General features: G+C 48.6%; 1 protein-coding gene across 2 annotated transcripts in view; it reads left to right on the forward strand.

Annotated features, from left to right (window-relative positions):
• LOC137149916 (phospholipid-transporting ATPase ID-like) overlaps window positions 1-20,011 on the forward strand; it is a 112,305-nt gene that overhangs the window by 54,334 nt on the left and 37,960 nt on the right. For both annotated transcript variants that reach the window (XM_067543566.1, XM_067543567.1), the window contains exons 9-14: window positions 1,021-1,103; window positions 6,476-6,634; window positions 7,579-7,667; window positions 14,251-14,447; window positions 16,676-16,884; window positions 19,720-19,763. In XM_067543566.1, the coding sequence (XP_067399667.1) occupies window positions 1,021-1,103; window positions 6,476-6,634; window positions 7,579-7,667; window positions 14,251-14,447; window positions 16,676-16,884; window positions 19,720-19,763 (781 nt within the window). The remainder of the gene's footprint in view (window positions 1-1,020; window positions 1,104-6,475; window positions 6,635-7,578; window positions 7,668-14,250; window positions 14,448-16,675; window positions 16,885-19,719; window positions 19,764-20,011) is intronic.

Raw genomic sequence — 20,011 nt, forward strand, 5'->3', positions numbered from 1 at the left:
CAATGGCTGCTTCCCCAGCAGCATCTGGCCAACTGCAGGAGCCTCACATGCAAAAAGGCCTTACAATGCTCATGGTGACAATTCTGGTGAGACTCACTGGTAGTTTAGAATGTGTGTTCCTGGAATATCTCACAACAGCTGTGTGGGTTTTATATCCACCGTGGCCGTTCAGTCGATAGCTCCCAGCATTGCCCCCCGTGACCCACTGCGTTCCCTCGTTCTGTAGAGGGTGTCCAAACTGGGGCTTCGGCCACACTCCAATTCTGTTACTAGGAAAACGGTGGAAGCCGCCCTCACCTGTCGGGCCAGATTGTGTGCTACCTGTTCTCGGCGGCCTGGAGCTAGGCTCAGATGTGGAGCTTGGCCTGGCTCCATGGGCTCAGAGGCCTAAGGGAGACTTGAAAGAACGCCACCTCTCAGGGAAGGCTGCATCGAACCCATGTAGCCATCCAAACCCTCCTGCTGCCCAGAGACTGAAGCTGTAGTTCTGCCCATGTGAGCTCAGGGGATAATGCCAGGAAGCTCTGAACGTGTGCTGTGCTCCTCTCAGATCCATGGGACGGCATCCTTACCTACCTGGCTGGCTGGTCCCAGGGTTGCAGTAACTTCCGCAGGCTACAGTGTGCGGTGACAGAGGGCCCAGAACCCACAAAGATGCTCAGAGACCACAGAGATGTGTGTGATACCAGAACTTATCTAGACAGAGGCCTGCTCAGGGAGCTGACGTGAGCAGCCCGACACTTTGCAGAGATGGCGTGAGATCAGAGCCCTCTGACACCTCTTCTGCACCGTACCCAGCGTTCCGCAGGATCAGCTGACTTGGTGCACAGCCAGTTCGTACAGTAGCAAGGGACTATATTCCCTGTGTGGCCATGTAAAAATGATCCTGATTTGACTCTTAGAACGGAGATGCTGCCTGCAGACACTGAAAGCTCCACCTTGACTGTAATGAGTGAGATCAGCTCCAGGAATGGAAGAGTGACCAGTCATGTAAGCGTTTGACTCCTGCTTTTCTTATAGGGAAACCAACCTCAAAGTGAAGCAGGCGCTGACGGTTACTGCGGACCTGGGAGAGAACCTTCAGAAACTGACTGACTTCAATGGTGAGTGCACATTAAAAATGAAAGTCCCAAAGCATTTCCCCTGAGACCTGAATTCCACAGTATGTCAGAATTCCTGTCTCCAAGCCGTGCTGCCGGCCCCTGCTGCCCACTCTGCCCTGGCTCCCTGCACAGTGCTCCAGGGCTGGCAGCAGCGGAGGAACAGTGAGAATGAGCACAGAGTCTGCACTAGGCAGCCCGCAGTGAAGATCAGATCTTGTGTGCTTCCAGTGACTGCAATGGGTGGGGATTCACATTGTGAGCTGCACAAAGCCTCTCACTGTCTGTCTGTCTGTCTGTCGAGACCCCACCAAACAAATCAGCGTAAGGCTCCTGCAAACCCCCCATGGGAACTAAAATATGCGTCACTGGACTGAATTCCCTGAAAAGGCTTGATTCTGATTGCAGAGCAGTGTTACACTGCTGCAGGCCCATTGATTTCAGAGCCGTCACATCTCAGTTACCCCTTGCTGGGAGCACAGCCAACACATCTGCACACAGAGCAGATGACTTTGGTTTCTCAGCTTAGAGCTTTGAACTTTTATCCTTCCACTGTTTTCTCAATACCACCAAAAAGGCGAATCTTAAAATGTTTTGCTTTTGCTGCCAGGCAGCTAATGCGCTGACAGTCTGGACCTGCCATGCAACGTGTCCCCTGCCAGATCACATGTGACGTGGTCCCCTATGGGAAATGAATGAGAGGGCCTACCTAGTGGACAGATGTCCACGTCACAGAAATCACAGTTGGCACCATTTTCTCCCCTAGCCCCAGCAGAATGGGCCAAGGACAGACAGCTGACTAGACTTCTTTTTTCCTACTCTCCTGGAGCTATGGTTCAGACAAGGTCGACCTGCAAGGCATACTTCTTAGACTTGGCTTTTTCTAACATCAGCACTTGGCAACATGCACAAAAAAACCCAACCAGGATACTGGACTAGATGGACCATTGATCTGACCCAGTATGGCCGTTCTTATGTTCTTAACCACACTACACAGCAGCAAAATGTTCCACTGAACACACAATTCTCCCTCTGAGGAGAGGACAAGAGACAGAACATGGGACAGATGCTAGTCACCTCGCTTAATGCCCAACTAGAAGGGGCTCAGGTACTGTGGTCATGAGGCTGGTAGGAGAACGCATATGGAACGGAATGGTGCAGAGCAGTGGTGTGGATGAGCTTGTAATGCTGCTCTCCCTGTTCTCCAAGGACTTTTCTTGAGCACCAGATTCATAAGAAACAAAAACTAAACGACTGTGAAATGAGTTGAGAACTCCACAGTCGTGTCCATGATAAATGGCGGGATGATGATCAGCTGAGACGTATTTCAAATAGCTCAGAATCTCTCTCAGCCGTGCACTCTAAAGGCGCTGCTAGACATCACTCTTTCTATGTTTCATTGCTTCATTATGAAACAATATTCTTGGCCTGATTTCTCAGTTGTGGGACAACACCTTACCTCAGCACAGGATTTCTCTGAAGTGAGGCCTGTGGTTCTGGGCTTTCGTATTTCCAGAACTCTTGCAGACAGTATACTTTCATTGCTGCAGTGGAAACCCTCTGGAAATAATGGTCCTTCCCAGGGGTTCAAATCCTGGCTCTACTGAAGAGGCCACGGCGTGTAACAATGTGGAAACCAAACTCTTCGTTTTAAGGTAGAGAACTCCTTTCTTCGCCAGTTTGTCTAATGAGCATGGAAAACATTGCTTTTCTAAATGAGCATAACTCGGCTCAACAAACGTTTCAAAATCTTTTACAAAGTGAAAATTCTTCTCTTCTCTCTTTGATTTTTACAAAATCTCTAGTTTTGTTGTGAATAAGAAGGGGGCCTGTTTGTCATATCTGAAGTGAAAATAAAATGCTCCCCATTGTGATTAATGTTTGGAAAAGTACTGGGAAGAGCACCCGTGATTATCCCTCAGCTCACATTTCTGTAGCTAACCCCTGTACAAGTAGTAAATACTTGAACTAGCCCTTCACGTAAGAGCTCCATGGCACAGGGAATTGAGGAGAAGGTTGAATGGCTAATTTACAAAGGCAATGAAGCAAAATACTTAACCCAGAGCGTAGTATTTGTTGGCACTGTGCTGGGTCGGAGAGGGGGGATGTTTCCAACAAGATGAACTTCATTTATTGTTAGACGTGGGAAAGTGGAGACATGAGAGGAAACAATACTCAGGTGTCAGCTAGCTATCACTGGCCAGGTCCAAACTTCATGGGGACTAAACCTTTTGGGTGAAATGGATTCAACAAGTATCCAATAACTGCCCACAAGTTATTGTTTTCAACACAGGATTCCTGGTCTCTGTTGTATGGGTCAGATGATCAGTATAGTCTCTTTAACCTTACAATCTACATATCTGTAAGCACCGATACAGTTTAATTACTGGAGAGCACCCTAACACCTCTCTGATTTTAACATGAGGCACTGAAGTCCAGGTGTTCTTGGTGAGGGATCCTCAGCTCTAGAATTCACTTTCCTTGTTGGTTACCAGAGTTGGATTTTGCGTAAAGCCTCTCTGTTCTCCTGGGCTGCTCTTAGGTAGAGAGTGTTGGTGAGAAAGTTGTAGTGGGAGAGAGCTGGTTACCTACGAGTATTAGGGATTTATGGATGGGTATGGTTTTTCATAGATTCCAAGGCCAGAAGATACTGTTTTGATCAGTGGTTCTCAACCTATTTACCACTGTGGGCCAATATGCAACTCTATGTTTCATGTGGGCCGCATCCACACATTATATATACTACCTGTATGGCCCTGAGGATGTCACATGGGCCGCAGATGTGTGCTGATTGGGCCACAAGTGGGCCATGGGTTGAGAGACACTGATCTAGTCTGACCTCCTGCATAGCACAGGGCTGAATTAATTTCTGTTTCGAGTCCAATAGCTATGGTTGAAATAGAGCAGATATTTTAGAAAAACATCCAGTCTTGATTTAAAAATTGACCATGATGGAGAATCCACCACAGCCCTTGGTAAGTTGTTCCAATAGTTAATTATCCTCACTATTAAAATAATTCCAGCCTGAATTTGTCTACCTTCAACTTCCAGCAATAGGATCTTGTTAGACCTTTGTCTCCTAGATTAAAGAGCTTGTTATCAAATATTTATTTCCCATGTAGGTACTTATAGAATGAGATCAAGTCACATTAATGTTCTCTTTGTTATGCTAAACAGATTGAGCTCTTTGAGTCTGTCAGTAGATGGCAAGTTTTCTAATTCTTTAATCATTCTCATGGCTCTTTTCTAAACCTTAGGTCTAATTGTTGAGTTGAATAATGGTTTTTATACTAATTGCAGCTGTGTCTTAGAATTGTGGGTGAGCATATTTTATAATGAGAAATAAATATAGAAAGTGGAAGCAGCATTCACCCCTTTAGCCATCTGGAACTTAGTGGGCCAGCTGCATAGCACCTAGAAGGGTGGTGAAGCACAGGAATGGGTTACCTAGGGAGGTGGTGGAATCTACATCCTTATTGGTTTTTAAGGTGTTGCTTGACAAAGCCCAGGCTTGGATGAATTAGTTGGGGTTGGTCCTGCTTTGAGCAGGGGTTTGGACTAGATACCTCCTGAGGTCCCTTCCAACCGTAATCTTCTCTGATTCTATAGACAGTGACAAGTTCCTTTGGGTTCCAAAGAGATTCACAATATGGAAAAGAATAGACTGATATATAGTAGACAGAAGAGGGACACTTGACTATTAATTACGGCCACACATGCAATCTATCAGACATTAATTTCCCAGTTGTGCTCCAGTTATTAGAGCCTGAGAGAGAACTGAATAAGGAAATGTATCAGGCAGACAGTGTTATCTGGAACCACATGATAATTCTGCTAGGAAAGGGCTATGAGTGGTTTAGACACACTATTTTAAGTGGCTCATTACCCGACCCAGATATAAGGGAGGCAGGACTGGGTCCCTTGCTTGAGAGAGAGAGAGGGACCAAGGGTGTGGGCTGAGCAGTGCTTGGGAGGAAACTCTGGGAATAACCAAACTTATAAAGAGGACTTCAACTGGATTTTGTGTTTTGTTTGAGCTTTGTTTGTTAATAAAACCATACCCAGGGAAGAGGGGTTAAGTTCTGATCTGCTACAACTTGAGCAGACTCTGTTTAGTGCAGGGTGAGGAAACCACAAGCTCCCAGGAGTTAAAAGTTCCTAAAATAGCTCTTCTTCCCCTTATGGGGGGTCCTCTGCATCCCTGCTAGAGCTCTGTTCCACACACGCACACTTTCTTTTAAAACTCCCCACCTGCTAGCCCATGTGATGGCCATGACCCTTGGGGTTACAAAGTCCTCGATAAAGCACTCCCACTTGCACACAGCGCTCCCAGCCCCTGCTGCGTGTTAAGATACCTGTCTCTAGGGTCTGGTTAACACGGGTAACTCTGCTGCTTTTGGTGAGATAAAGCTCTTTTACTGACACATGCTTATTCCTTTGCACCCAGCAATTCTTCCTGCCTTTTCACAGATGCTCTCCTTGCTTATCTCATGAGCCCTTTCCTGCTTCATTTCTTTGGGTGCCAGTATGTAGTCACACTGTCAGTGGGGCATTCCAAGTGGTGTAGACTGCGTCAGTCCAGTGTTGTAATGGGCAGCTTTACAGTACCGCAAACGAAACCTGATCAGGTATGTTCACTGTTGGCAATAGCCTCTCCTCTATTGTCTGTAGTCTGTTCCATCAGGGGTGGCTGCTCTGGTGACGTAGTTTGGAAGTTGAGCCTAGTGGAGGCCTCTAGCTTGCTACCAAGGCTGTTGCAGTAGGCACTGGTGCAGCCCGCGCTTGCCAGGCAGGGGTGTCTTCTGTGTGAGATTCGGCCCGCGATTGTCTGTGTGTGTGTGTGTGTGTGTGTGTGTGTGTTCTCAACACGTAACTGCATCACTGCCCTCCAGTACACTCTGCGGCTTGCAACTTATTCTCAGGCTGTGTGATTATTTCATGCTGCAACGTGTCCGTCAGATCACCCATCATCGTCTGTTCACACACCCTCAGTATTGGTCGAAGGCCTGGACCAATGCTGTTCTGGGTGCTGGAGCAAGTGAGGGGCTGGCAAGGAGAAGGGCATCTCCGCTGGGTTCTACCAAGTGGGAGAGAGGGTTGGTGTCAGCGAGGGACGTGACGGGACCTCAGAGTGCGGGGCACCGTCTTAGGTAATTCCATGCAGACGGTTGGATGGCTGCGTGAAGACAGGGTCAGAGCAGTCCCCAAGCAGAGCAGTGCTTGCCGTACCTAGCAGTAGGTGTAAAAGGCGATAAGGGTGGATAGCGAAGGTGCTGAAATGTTCACTGTCCAGGCACCGCTGAGGAGGAGGATGTGTGTGCCCCAGTGAGGGGCTAGTCCCAGGAAGGTTTCCATTATCTGACTTCTATTTACAGGTGAAATCAAATGCGAGGCACCGAATAACAAACTGGATAAGTTCACTGGGACTCTGACGCTCCACGGGGAGAAATTTGCCCTGGACAATGAGAAGCTGCTGCTGCGGGGCTGCACCATTAGGAACACAGAATGGTGCTTTGGACTTGTTATTTATGCTGGTAGGTGGAAACCACAGGGTTGCAGAGGGAAACAGCTTTACCAGGCGGGCATGTAACTCCCAGTGGGCAGAGAAGAACCAATGTTGTCCCTTTTGGAAGCTTGGTTTCCACTGGGCACAAGAGCACAAGTGAAATGTTGAACCTTCCCCTTAGCCTGAGCTAGGAATGTCACAAACGTGCTGTGCATGGGATTTTAACTGGACGTTTTCTAGACCAGCCCACAAGAGAGAGCTGGGTAGTGAACCCTACGTTGCAAAACCTCAGCGCAGCTTGATGGGGTTCTTTGTCATAAAAAGCAGCTTCTCTTCCCCAGGAGCTGTCATCAGCAAATAATGTGGGGAAAATCTCTACCCATCCCTCTGGGCAGAGAGCCCTCAAATATTGACCCTGTTTGAGGGCATGGTGAGCGAGTGGAACTCAGTCACTTTGTCTCTCCAAGCATGTACTGAGGCCCCAACTCCACGCCAACCTGATTAGCTTAGAGAAAATCTGTACCCCTGCCTGCACCCTTGTGCTGGAGTGTCAGAATTGCCCCTGTATTTGTGGGGGGGAAGGGGGAGAAATCTACATTTGAATAAGGGTGAGATTTGGACTGTTTCTGTACCACTGCAGACGTACGTGACGATGTGCAATTGGGGGGGTCACTGTTAATCTAGTAGTATCCGTTATTCTCCATACCATAAATTAAACCCACAAGGGAGGGTGCATTGTCTGTAGGAGAGGGCAGGGAGGCAGGGTCAGGAGTTCTGGTGTCTGTTTCTGACCTCGGACAAGTCACTTTACCTCTCTGTGCCCCAGTTTCTCCATCTGTAACATGGGGTAACAATATGACTCTGCCTCTCAGGAGGGCTGTGAGAGTTAATGTATGTTTGTAAAGTGCTTTGGCGTCTCAAAGGGAAGCAGCTCCATGTTCTTTAAAATCATGGCTGTGTTTGATCTACTAGGGCCAGACACCAAATTAATGCAGAACAGTGGAAAAACAACCTTTAAACGTACGAGCATCGATCGGCTAATGAATGTCCTCGTATTAGTGGTAAGTCTGATTAATTTGTCTTCACTCCTTCAGCCGTGTTCATTTCCGAGTGCTCCACCCTCTTTCCTGACAAATGAAGGGATATCAAACGTGACTAATGAGAAAAAAAAGAACGCTAGAAAAGTATATTCGTTTATGAATTTCTGCAGCCGCTTTCTCAAGTCCCATTCTGCAGAACTAGGCCATTAAACTGATAGCATCAAGGACCTTTCTTCATAGCTTTTCATTTGCTGTGCTCGTCTTCTCTGTTGTTTGTGGTGGTCACTTTGAAGCCTGCAAGTAACATTTTCCCAAAAATCTTTTTTGGTTTTCCATTTTAAATAAACGTTGCTTTTTCCTTCTCGCTTTCAGGCTTCCTTGATATCTTCATCGATGTCTGTCTGTGCAGCATTCAGTGATCGAGTTTGTTCGTTTACTTGGTGCTCTCTGCTGCCTGCTAAACTGTCTCTCCTGTGTTGGAGTAGAATATTGTGTACTCATTCATAGCCAGAGACTGGTGTTTTCTAGCAAGTGGTAAATTTCAGAGCACTAAACAGATATTTGTGATCCAGGGGGACAGTCTCCTACTCTCCACTAATTAAAATGCTGTGGATAGAATTTGGATTCGAAACTCCTTGACAGTTGTAACAAACTGCAGTCTCAGGGATGCCACGGTAATCAGCAAGGCTCAGTCCTGGGGGCTGTATCCCAAGGCCTCTCACTGCCGCTGCTGCTGCTGTGGTAGCATAGCAGGCTGTTCTAGTGGCTGGGCACAGGCCCTACGGGGAGATGTGCTCACACACACCGAGCCAGGGCATCACACAGCGTTGCAGGAAGAACGGCCAGCGAGCGTGTTCAAGGAAAAGAGAATGTAGTTCAGCCCAGATACTTAGCTTGGAATAGCAGTTTCTGTCCCTGTGTTTCGCAGCATGCCTTCATTGACATGAAGACTGTCAGTACTTTAATGTTACGAGATGGATATTGTAACAATGCAACAGAGATTAGGTTGGCTCCCATCAAGCCATTGCAATGTCCACAAAAGTCTCCTAAACACTTGCATGTACGTTAAATCAGCGCCAGCAAATCAGCTACAGCCGTGGGGAAATCTGACCAACCTGCCCAGATTAATCTTCAGACATCGTGGCCGAGCAGTCCAACTGGCATTAGAACTTCAGCTTAAACCAGCCAGACAGATCAGCTCTTCCGCTACGTGAGGCACCTTTGCCAACCGTTTTCTCATTTATATAATAAAATTAACAGTGCTGCAAACACTCGCTCCATCGCAGACACGGGAGCAAGTCGCTTGTGACTGCAGTGGGGTTAATTGCAGTTGATTGGCACCAGCTGAGAATCTGGCTCAGGACCTTGAGGACATTTTCCCACCCAGCTTTTGTACCTCAGCGCCTCCAGGGCTCAGAAGATGGAGGAGTCTGTGCAGTCTGGCCCTTGGCTTTCAGGACTCTTCCCAGCCGTTTAGATTCCAGGGATTCTCACATTGGGATCCCTCTCTCTGGGGGTGATTTTTCCCTCTTGTCAGGAAGCTGCGGCTACTGCAGACATTGTGTAAAATGCTGAAACGTGGAGGGAGCTGGGTGGAACGTGGAGGGAGTTCTAGTCCAGGAGATCCTGCAGTGTGCTTGGTTGCCGTACAGGCATAGGAGGGCTCTGTCAACAATCTGTGAAAACACCAAGGAAACGAAGAGCAAAGGGAGACATGCAACATTCCCGCCAAAGAACCAGGGCAATGACAGGCAGGCAGCTTGGTAGTGCCAGGAGTGGTCAGCTGGTTTTGAAGTGTAAATGTGCTCAGTGTCCACAGGTCATGCTGCAGGCGTAGGGTTTTAGGGATTTTACGCTCATGAGTGAGGCAAAGACAGAGTCGTGCTGAACAGATTTTTGGGAGGTTGTTCCCCGCGTGGCAGAAGATGCAGAGCCACTTGTGGAAGAACAGGAGGAAAGGAGGGTCAAGGCTGGTGTCACTGGCAGCGTGAGACTGAGGAGAAGGAAGGAGCTGAGGGCAGGGGCGACGCTGCTGTCGGCGGTGAGAAGTTTAAACTGAAGGCGGTGGTGAGGCCGTGCGGTGGTGAGGCCAGTGTGACAGGCAGTCAGGTGACAGCAATCACTCTGGCTGGACTGGAGTGACTCTGAGCATAGTTTCACAAAGACCTATGAGCAGGAGCTGGCCCGAGGGGAGACGGGAGCTGACAGTGCATGGATTCGTAGTTTGGGAGGCAGGGCCGGCCCTAGACCAAATGGCGCCCCAGGTGAGGAGCGTCTTCAGTGCCGCCCAGCTCCACCGGTAAAACTTTTGAATCCCTTATTTTGTATTGCATTTGTAGCCCATTTCACGACTTCGATGCATGATTTCTCCCTGTCATATAAGACGATAAATGTGCACGCTAGAACCACCTGCGCATCTGTATTTATTCATGCCACATATAAGCAAACTAAAAAAAATTTATTTTCTCTAAGATTATAGAAAATGTATCGTTTTAAGAATAACTGAAATGTACTAACATCAAGAAGTGGAATTGTGCCCCATCGGTGGGTGGCCGGTGGACCAGTATTAAATAGTGTTACAGTGGGTGACAGCCTTAGAATGTTAACCCTGAAGAAGTAACAATCTTGCTTTTATACTGTTGTGTAGATAGGGGTTCGATAGAGATCTCTGGCGCCTCGTTAAACATGTCCTCTATTAGTCGCTACTTACACTCTTCAAGTCTTAAAACACAAGTACGCTAACACAATTACACAACAAAACAAGTTCACAGTATCGCAGCTGGGCTCTCAGCTCGCTTCAGTTTGTTCTCATATCTCACTGACACACTGGCGACATCCCGCCCCGTATGTGCCCGCCAGGGCCTGGCTGGCAACGTTCTAGGTGGTTCAAAAAAAATGTCGTTCTCGGAAAGTCTGGAAAGTTCCATGAGATTCTCCAAAGATCCAGACCATGCGAGGTGGTTAGTGAAAAATAAATCCGCATACGGAATACCTCAACCATGTTACGTCACACGTTCGATTTTCCCTTTTGTCACTAACAACCAAAACAGCACCCCAAACCCGGCATCCCAGGCGGTCGCCTGCCCCTAAATCCGAGTGGTGGGCGGTGGGGTGGCTTATAAGAATGAGGAGGCAGAAGCAGCAGGATTTGGCCATGGCCTGGGTTTCGAGGGAAGAAGGAAGGAGTTAAAGATGACCCCAGAATAGGGAGTCTGAGCAATAGCGAGAGTGCAGGGGTTACTGGGGTAATGGAGAAAGGGCGGAGGAGAAGCGAGGGTTTTGGGAAGGAAGAGTTCAGTCTGGGCCATGGTGAGTTTGTGTTGTCAGCAGGCTTTCCTAGGTGCAAGGTCAGAGGGTCTGCGAGAGAGGGTCAGTGTGGGCAGAGAGAATGTGCCAGCCGGGGATGTCTCCTGCCACTAAGGTTAGATGGAAATGAGGAGAGAGCCCAGGACAGAGCACCTGGGGACCCCAATAGGAAGGGGGAAAGGGGCAAAGATGGAGCTGCTGACAGCCACTGCGGCTCTCAGGACCTGGTCCTTGCTCAGAGTTAGCCACTCGTCACCCAGAGTTTACATGTGTCACACAGAGCTCTCTTTCCACGTGCTGGTCCATCAGCTCTCTGTCCCACTTTAGGGTTTGTGCTGACAAGCTTCTAATTTAGTTCCTGGCTTTTTGTGGAGAAGTGAGCACGTTGCAGCTGAATGTGTCGTCCTGTGGCTGATGTGGCTGTGTCTCCGTGGCTGATGGGCCAGGTGTCCGCCTGTTTTAGGCACTTGTGAGACACCGAATGCTTTGGTAACTGAGTACTGCTCGCTCGCTCGCTCTCACAGCCCTGCACTCTGGTAGTTCTGCTCCAGTAACCAGGTCCTTCAGGCTCAAAAGGGAACGTGGTCAGGTCCTCCTCTCTCCTAGGCTGACAGGGCAGGAGCACGGCTAGAGGCAGCACGTTGCACGGCTGACACACACAGTCAGAAAAATACAAAAACCCATCATTTGATAAATAAAAGCAGAGCTAAAAATATCTCATTTGAGGTGAAATGAAGCTTGCACAATGTAAACCCGGGAAAGGCACTTTTGTGCTTAATTGTCTGTAACCCTCCCAGTGACAGATTAATTTTTAAACAGGGTCTTGGAACACTGTCCAGTTTACATGCAGTTCCTTTGCATCTCAAGTGGGGCCAGACCGAAATAGCCTCTCCAGACTGAACCCCTGGCTTGCTCCATGTTTAGAGAAGTTTCTCCTGTGGAAATCTGCAGCAGGCTCTGTTTGAAATCAGGCCAGGAGAGAAACGTCACTTCCTAGAGAGCTCAGAAAGAAGTGACTGTTCCACGGCTAGGACGCACCCTCGCTCCTGCAGAAGGAGGTGTCCTGGACGCAAGGCCTGTGTTTGGGTGGCGGAGGGGGAGGCTGCACTAGCAGACGCTGGGAGGGGGCACTCTCTGATAAATACAGCTGTCACGGCTGGCTGCGGAGGCCTTTTCTTTTTGCTTCAAATTTAGGTGCAGAACCCAAAGTAACAGCAACGAAACTGCGATGGTTTTAGGTCACAGTCTGACATGAAACGTTATTTCACCGAAGTCAGCGTGTCTAAGGAACAGTTTGGGCCCACCCTTGCACGGCATTGGGTCTCCTCCCCTGAGGTGGGTGGGAAGCATTGTTCTCGGGTGTCGGACCTGCCTTTGTACACTGCCAGTTTTCCATGTGCCGGAGGAATGACCACAACATACCATACACTCTGGTGGCAACAAAGACGGTAGCATTGTTCCCTTCCTTCCGTCTCTCCTAACAGGGGAAAAAGCACGTCACAAATGTTCTGCTAACAGCTCACTCACCCTCTTGGATAATTCTCAAAGAAAACTGAGCACTGTTATTGTAGCATCTAGGGCCTTGTCACAGACGAGGATGCCCATGGTGCTAGGTGGTGTACAAACACAGAACAGAAGAATGGAGTTTGCAATGTAGGTATAGAGACAGAGCTGGGGAGGCCAAGTAAATAAGCATCTTGGAGCTAAGCACATGTACCATGCACACATCTAAAGTACGGAGTATGTGGATATTGGTGGCAATCATGTTAAAGGCAAAAGTAGCAACTGTGCCCTGTCAGATGAGTGCCCCTGTGATATTGAGAAGAGTAGCCGCTTGCTTTCCTTTAGTGCTTTAATAGACTGTACTTTGTGGACGTATTACATGAATCACCGGTGGTTCCCATGGTGAACTGCAGAGTCTCAGAGGTAATGCTGTGTCATCTGCACTGTTTGGTCTCTGTGCAGGTGTGTAAGGGGGAGGTGTGAAGGGCAGTGAGAGAAAAGATAGGCGCTGCTTTAGATCAGGCAATCTGGAGGTTCTCTAATTAGATTGTTGTATCCTGGTGCCCACCCCTGTCGTGTCGGAGTACCTCACGCCACCCCCGGAGCTTGGGAAGGGTTATTTCCATTTCACAGATGGGGGTAACTTTGGCAGAGAGAGTTACGTGACTTTCCTGTGGGCACCCAGAAAGTCTGTGACTGAGATGGGAAATAAACCCAGCTCTCTGAGGTCTATCCCCGTGCCCTATCCACTAGACAATCCTTGCCCATTAGCCTATATGTAGATCTCCTGCCTTGGGAGTCCATGCCCGGTGGTTGCAAGAAGAGAGAGCGTTGTTGCATTCCTTCTGTCCTGACATACCTCGTTTGTGCAAGAAACGAGCCATAGGTAATGAAGGAGCAGTGCTGAGAATGATACCGATCAGGTGAGAAAAGATTCTGTCCCTCACAAAAGAGGGGGCTGGAAAGCTTAGCCCTGCCTTGAAATGGCTGTGACCACGCTGACAGTTTCATCAGCGTCCGCTATGCATATAGAATCATAAACATTAGAGACGGATTTACTGGGTCAGTGAGCCCGGCTGCTCCACCTGTCAGTGCAGGGGTGTTCCCTACTCTATGAGCATCTGTCCCTAAGACTTAAATAATACAGGGCAGAATGACTTGGGGAGTAAGTAGGAGCCAGGGAGTGAAACGTTTGGAAAGAAAAATTTTAAACTAGAGAGCACAAAAAATTAGGCTGCTAGCGTGCAGAGACTGCAGCCTCTCGTGCTGACCAAAATTGTCTCATTGTTTCCTTACGCTCTCCTGTCTGTCTGCGTCTGTTGGTTCTTGTCTTGTACTTTACACTATGAGGGCTCTGGGGCAGGGATTGTCTTTTTGTTCTGTTTGTACAGCACCTAGCACAATGGGATCCTGTGCCACGACTAGGGCTCCTGGGTGCTACGGAAATATAAATAATCACACTAATAATGGTGAAATCAGTGACACCCCAGAGCAGTCGTCCGAGGGACATTTTGGAAGCTTCGTAGCTGGAGTTAGCAATAGGCTACACAAAGGATCCAGGCGTGTGCAGGGAAAGTTCAGTCCTGCATTGACCGGGAGTTCGTAGACTCAGAGAAGATGAGGGTTGGAAGTGACCTCAGGGGTTATCTAGTCCCACCCCCTGCTCAACGTTAGACCAGATAACCTAATACCAGCAGATCTTTCCCCACCATGTCTTTGATTCATATTGTACCATATCCATATGCACTAAACACAAGACACTTGGTTTTCTGAAATCCATATCTTCTTGTTGCAGATTTTTGCATTTTTAGCCCTGATGTGTTTCATCCTGGCCATTGGAAACGGCATCTGGGAATATGATAAGGGCTATTACTTCCAGATCTACCTGCCCTGGGCAGATGGTGTTGACTCTGCACCCTACTCTGGGTTCCTCATGTTCTGGTCTTACGTGATCATTTTGAACACTGTGGTACCGATTTCACTCTACGTCAGGTAGGTGACTGTCCTTTGCTTTGTAGTTCATGCTTAGAAGAGCTTTGTAATAGTCACCTTCGCAGAGAGCGGTGCTTTCCCGTGCTCTGAATGCATCGCAGAGCTGAGCGCTCGCAGACAACATAACTCTGCATACTGCTGCCATCTAGTGAGAAGTGATGGCCACTGGGTCCCTCTGCGGGTCTTTATTGCTTAGTGCCCTCTGGAAGAACATGGACATCACGACACGTTCTGTCTGTTCTTGAGTCAAGCCCTTTCCTCCTCTCCCCCAAAATCACCATTTTAGTGCTATGAGAGATTGAAATGGATTCATTAGAATAACTGTCGGCCATAGAGATGTTCCCTCCTGAAGGTGGCGGGATTCTGCCACAGCCTTGCACAGAGGCTGGTGCAGAGCTGGCTGCCCCAGGAGGTGCCCCAGGGATTGTGCATCTCGCAGTTCCGCCGTCTGCAGTGTGCGAGGGATGCAAACCTGGAGCAAAGGACATCTGTGATTCAGCAGTGATCCCAGAGATCTACATCTAAGCATGTCCTTCCAAAGAGACCTCACTTAGGACGGGATGGTCTTGTGGCTGGAGGACAGGAATAGGCGCCAGAAGTCCTGCGTTCTGTGTCCGCTCTCTAGCTAGTGACCGTGTGCGCCACATTTTCACCAGCTGAAAGCGGAGCTAGTAATAACGTGTATTTCACAGTGCTGGTTTTGAGACTTAAGTAATGAGCTTATTAACATCTATTTTACAAAAGCATGTGCAGGACCCTGGGGATCCATTGTGCAAGGCAAGGTGCAAACACAGTGTAAACGATAGCCACTGCCCTGAAGAACTTACACTCCAAAAGACCAAACACAGCTGTTGAATGAGACACACAAACGGGCCAGGATGGGTGGGGGAGACGCATTTGTGAAGCAATTTGAGATCCTCAGGTAGGAGCTGTTCGAGTGAGACAAAGCAGCCGTGTTCATTTATTACCGTTTATATCTCACCTTTTCGAGAGTTTTGCCGTTGGTTACAATGGGACCAGGATTTGCTTCTCAGTGGTTAGCATAAACTTCCTAGAGATGGTGTGGGAAGGGATTATGGTGTCAAACCATTAAGCACAGCTGCTGAATTCCTGGGGCTGTTTTTTCAATGAGGCTATTAGTGGGGGTGAACGATGGCACTCTGGATTCGGAGGTTGGAAGTTACATTCTGGAGTGTGTTTTGTTTCAGAGCATGCAAAGAATTCGTTCTTTTCCTGTCCAACAGTTCACAATAATGGTGAAATGGAAATTCAAATTGCTTATGTACTCATAAATCTCTCTGGTTGCCTTAAATGGTTGCCAATGGCTCACTTGCTCTGACGGTCAGATTGCCTTGTTCAAGCTTCTTTGGAAATTCCACCATTTCTGGCTCTCCTGCACACTGTGCGCTGATTCGTGGACATCCTGGCTTTGCGCAGCCAAACGCCCCATTGACAACACGCCTAGACCGGAAAGCAGCACCCTAATGTGCAGGAAATGAAGCAGATCAATGCAGCTGCCTTCACCTTCAATGTGGAGCTGTGGCCTACCCAGGCTGCAGGTCCCAGCGTGCACGGCTGCTTGTTAATCAGAACAGGATATTGGGGGCTTTGGGGTCCTGGGGCAGCGGGATTCACCCCTGGCATTGTTCACACCACTGCCCTCCCTCAGAGTTTCTGTTGCTGGAGTGTAGTTCAGACCCCCTAGCAAAGCCTGAGTATGGAAAGCACTGACTCAGCCATACCCTCCTTCCTGTCAGGGCTGCCCAGTTTGGGGCAGGGCTGGCTGCCTCTTGCCCACTCCGGCAAACTATTCGGTGCCAGGCAAGCTTTACGCCACCATGCGCCCTGTGCCTGGCTTACACAGACAACATCGAGCACCCATAGAGCCTGGTTGTAGGTTAGGAGAAAGCAGCAATATCTCAGTGGGTCTGATGTGCTTGTGGCTGGGAAGCTTCTGAAATGTGTTATAAAAGGTGCTAAAAAATCAGAGAGACCCTGACGTAGGTCTAGCAGTTGTTCTTGTGCAGGTTGTTTTAGTGGTGCTTGTCAGAGGGCCTTTAAAAGGCGTGTGGCTGCAGCCGTCTCAGGATGGTCTGATGGAGACACGAGCTCACCACGTTTCTTGGATTCTTACTCAAACTGCAGCTGCTGTCTCTAAAGCTGAAAATAGAAGATCCTGTTCCCTAATCTAATGAACTGTCCATCATCTTCTCTTCCCTTTTCCCCAGTGTAGAGATTATACGCCTGGGCAACAGCTTCTACATTGACTGGGACCGTAAAATGTATTACCCGCTGAATGATACGCCAGCCCAGGCCCGTACCACCACCCTCAATGAAGAGCTGGGACAGATCAAGTACATCTTCTCGGACAAAACGGGAACTCTCACTCAGAACATCATGGCTTTCAACAAGTGCTCCATTAATGGGAAATCCTATGGTATGAACATCTCTTATCTTCCTCCCTGTACCTCCTGCCAGAACTTTTCTCTCCTCTTGGTTCACAGAAATGTGATACCATAAGATATCCAGAAGAGAAGGACGTGTAGGAAGTGGGAAAAATTACTTAAATAACTTGCGCTATATGAGAATTACTTACCCCACTGTAACACTATATTAACGAAAGCCTGAACATTATTCCATCTTTCCATCATCTGCCCATCATCTATCTGCCTGTCTACCAACCAACCACAGCATGGAGGCATTGCAGATGCATTCTAGAAACCAGTGGGAACTGTCTAGAAGATGGACACTCAAGTCTCTCTCCTACTGTTTAGTTAATGGTAGGCTTCTTCCTCGGATCATGCTAGTGGGGCATCTTCTGCTCTGGATCAGTGAAGAAAACCGTGGTAGAAAGGATGAGTGTTGCACTGTGACCTGGAGAGGTTAGGTTTGGGGCTGTTCCTTGGAAGCGTGCTTTGCAGACTTGGGTCTGCTACTGAGAAGGCTGCTCTCAGCTCTTCGAGGTGACACCTGGGCTCTGTTAGATGTGCTTTCCAGATGATCATAGCTGCGGTGCAGGTCTCAGACTGCGAGGCAGCTTCTGGGTATTGTCCTGTTCCACTAAGCTTAGCAAGTGAGTTCCAGAGGCACGGAGGAGCTGCGGTAGCGATGGGGGCTGCCGTGCAAGTGTGCATCACGTTGGCAATGTGCCTCTCCAGCTTGTACCACTTCAGAGCTAGGTCATTGTGCTGTGCGGCACCTGCAGCTTGCTAGCGAGCTGCTTATCTCGATAGACTGGGCCGCCATAGTGCATGCTGGAGGTGATGAGTTCACGAACCACTGCGGCCAGGGTGTTGTCCCAGGGGAATGGATGGAGCAGTATTGCTGTCTGGAGAGAGGAAAGTCGGTTGAGGGTTCGGGGCTCTGTGAATCTAGAGCTGTACTGTCTCAACTGCCAGAGGGAAGAGGCCCTCAGAAAGATGGTGTCAGTCATTTCCTGAAAGCATTTCCCTCTCCCAGCTAGCTTCACTCAGTCCTTGCTGGGTTCAGTTTGAAGCAGCAGGTCTTCAGCCAGGTTCCAGTCCCCTTTATGAGCATGTCAGTTGTTTTGCTTTTTCATATGCCCTTTAATCCCTGGGTCACATCACAGGTGGGTGAACAGAGAAGCTGTTTGATCAAATCAGCTGGCTGCATGAAGGCTGTTGGTAGTTCTATTCGTATACCTCTCCCTCTGAAAGAGCAGTAAAGCTAACCCAAACTCGACCAGGCTGGTGCAGCTGTGGGAAACCTTTGACCCCTACAGAGAAAGTGGTGAAGTGTTTCACCGCTCTGGTTACACAGCAGAAGAATCCCCTTTTGCCTAAAGCATTTTCAACAGTTTTTCAGCATAAGCAATCAGCTTTCGCTCTCAGGGCTAGGAACAAGCCAGAGGCGTCTTATTTCCTCCATGTTGTCAACTCACATTCATACAGGCAGGGACGGGGAGAGCTTGCTCTGTTGTGTCTTTCGTGCACTAGACAGTGAAGTTCCCTTCTTGACCCAAGTTCCCACTACCAACGAACATGTGTTCTCAGTATCACACTTTCAGCGGGATGCCACCTTTAAAACTCTTACCAGCTGGTGACGGGTTCCCCCGGGTACCACTGTGCACCCTTAACTCTCCAGCCTGGGCTGTCCCTCACAATGCTTCGGTAGTGACAAGCAGCAACCCCTCTGGGTGCTGTGATCACTCAGCCCCACAGCAAGGGAGGTTCCACACCCAGCTAGATTGTAGGAATGCTCCCAGGGCCACTCACGAATCTCACAGAGAAAGGCACCGGCCAGTCCACCCCAGCACCCTGCCTCGCACCCTGAAGTTGCCCCATCCTGCCCTGGTTAGAAGGCTGACAAGTATAAGTTTATTACTTAATCACTCCTCCCCCGCCGCCCTCAATGTGGGGAAGACATACACCAGCTTTTGTTAACTGAGCTAAGATTTTCCAAACACTTCAGCTGAAACACACAGTTTTAGTAAAAATGTACAAACAGGTTTATTACCTACAGAAAGATGGATTTTAAGTGAGTATAAGCGGTAGGCAGCAGAGATCAGAGATAAGTACCAAAGCAAACAAAGATAAACATGCAATCTGAATCTTAAACCTTTAACACCAAGCAGTATCTACATTAAGCAGTGTTCTCACTCCACTGGATGTTACAAGCCTGGGTCCACTCTCTTTATTTTCCAGCGTTCCTGGTGCTTCCAGGGTAGATGGGGGAAGAGAAAGGACAAAGCCCGCAGCCACAGTTCCTTATTTTATATCTTCTGACCATGTGCTCAGCAGACATTAGTCCAGGCATGTCCAGGTGGGATCTGCTGAGTCACAAGGTTGCCGAATACCCCGCTCCCCGCCGTGTTGCCTTCTGCAACTGAGCCATAGGGTTGAGCATTCTCCGCTGCATAGTCTTGTGCAATTGTCACTGAACTGTAACTCCGCTGATTACAATTACAACTCCCTTGCAAGATAATAGTCCCTTAACATCCTCCAGGGTGGGCCCACTGCCCTTGTAGAAGAGGGTTTTTAAACTTACAGCATATACAGAAAAATCTTATAACTTGCCACACAAAAACGATATACGTATTTGGGCAGCACAGAGGGTTTTAGCAGATCATGACTTTTCCTATGACACCTTACCCGACATGCTTTGTGTGAAATATACCCGATTCGATAGGAAGGATGTATGGGGGTTACAGGGTGCTGTGTGTCACACCAGCTCTGACCAGCATAAGAGACTCGAAGCTTGTGCACAGCTGCAGTTTGTGTGTGTGACCTCGGTCTGTATTTGTAACCTACAGGTGAGGTGTACGACATGGCTGGGCAAAGGATTGAAATTACTGAGGTATGTGGTTAGGTCTGTGTACTCTGCCAACCTGCTTGTGTAGACTCCAATGGATGCATGCCGTATCCCATCCAGATATAACATGCACCCCCCACACACGCACCCTCGCACCTACAGGAGCAGCCCTGCATCGACAGGCCTCAGAAGATCCGTCAGAGCCAGGTTCTCCTCCTGTCTTAAGCTTTTGGGGCTGGCTTTCTGCCCACGGCTCTCTTGACTTTGCCTGGAGTTTAACAGGGTGCTCAGCA

Source organism: Emydura macquarii, unplaced genomic scaffold (assembly GCF_026122565.2).
Source record: "Emydura macquarii macquarii isolate MOO-44397 ecotype Brisbane River unplaced genomic scaffold, CSIRO-AGI_Emac_v2 contig_915, whole genome shotgun sequence".
NCBI lineage: Eukaryota > Metazoa > Chordata > Testudines > Chelidae > Emydura > Emydura macquarii.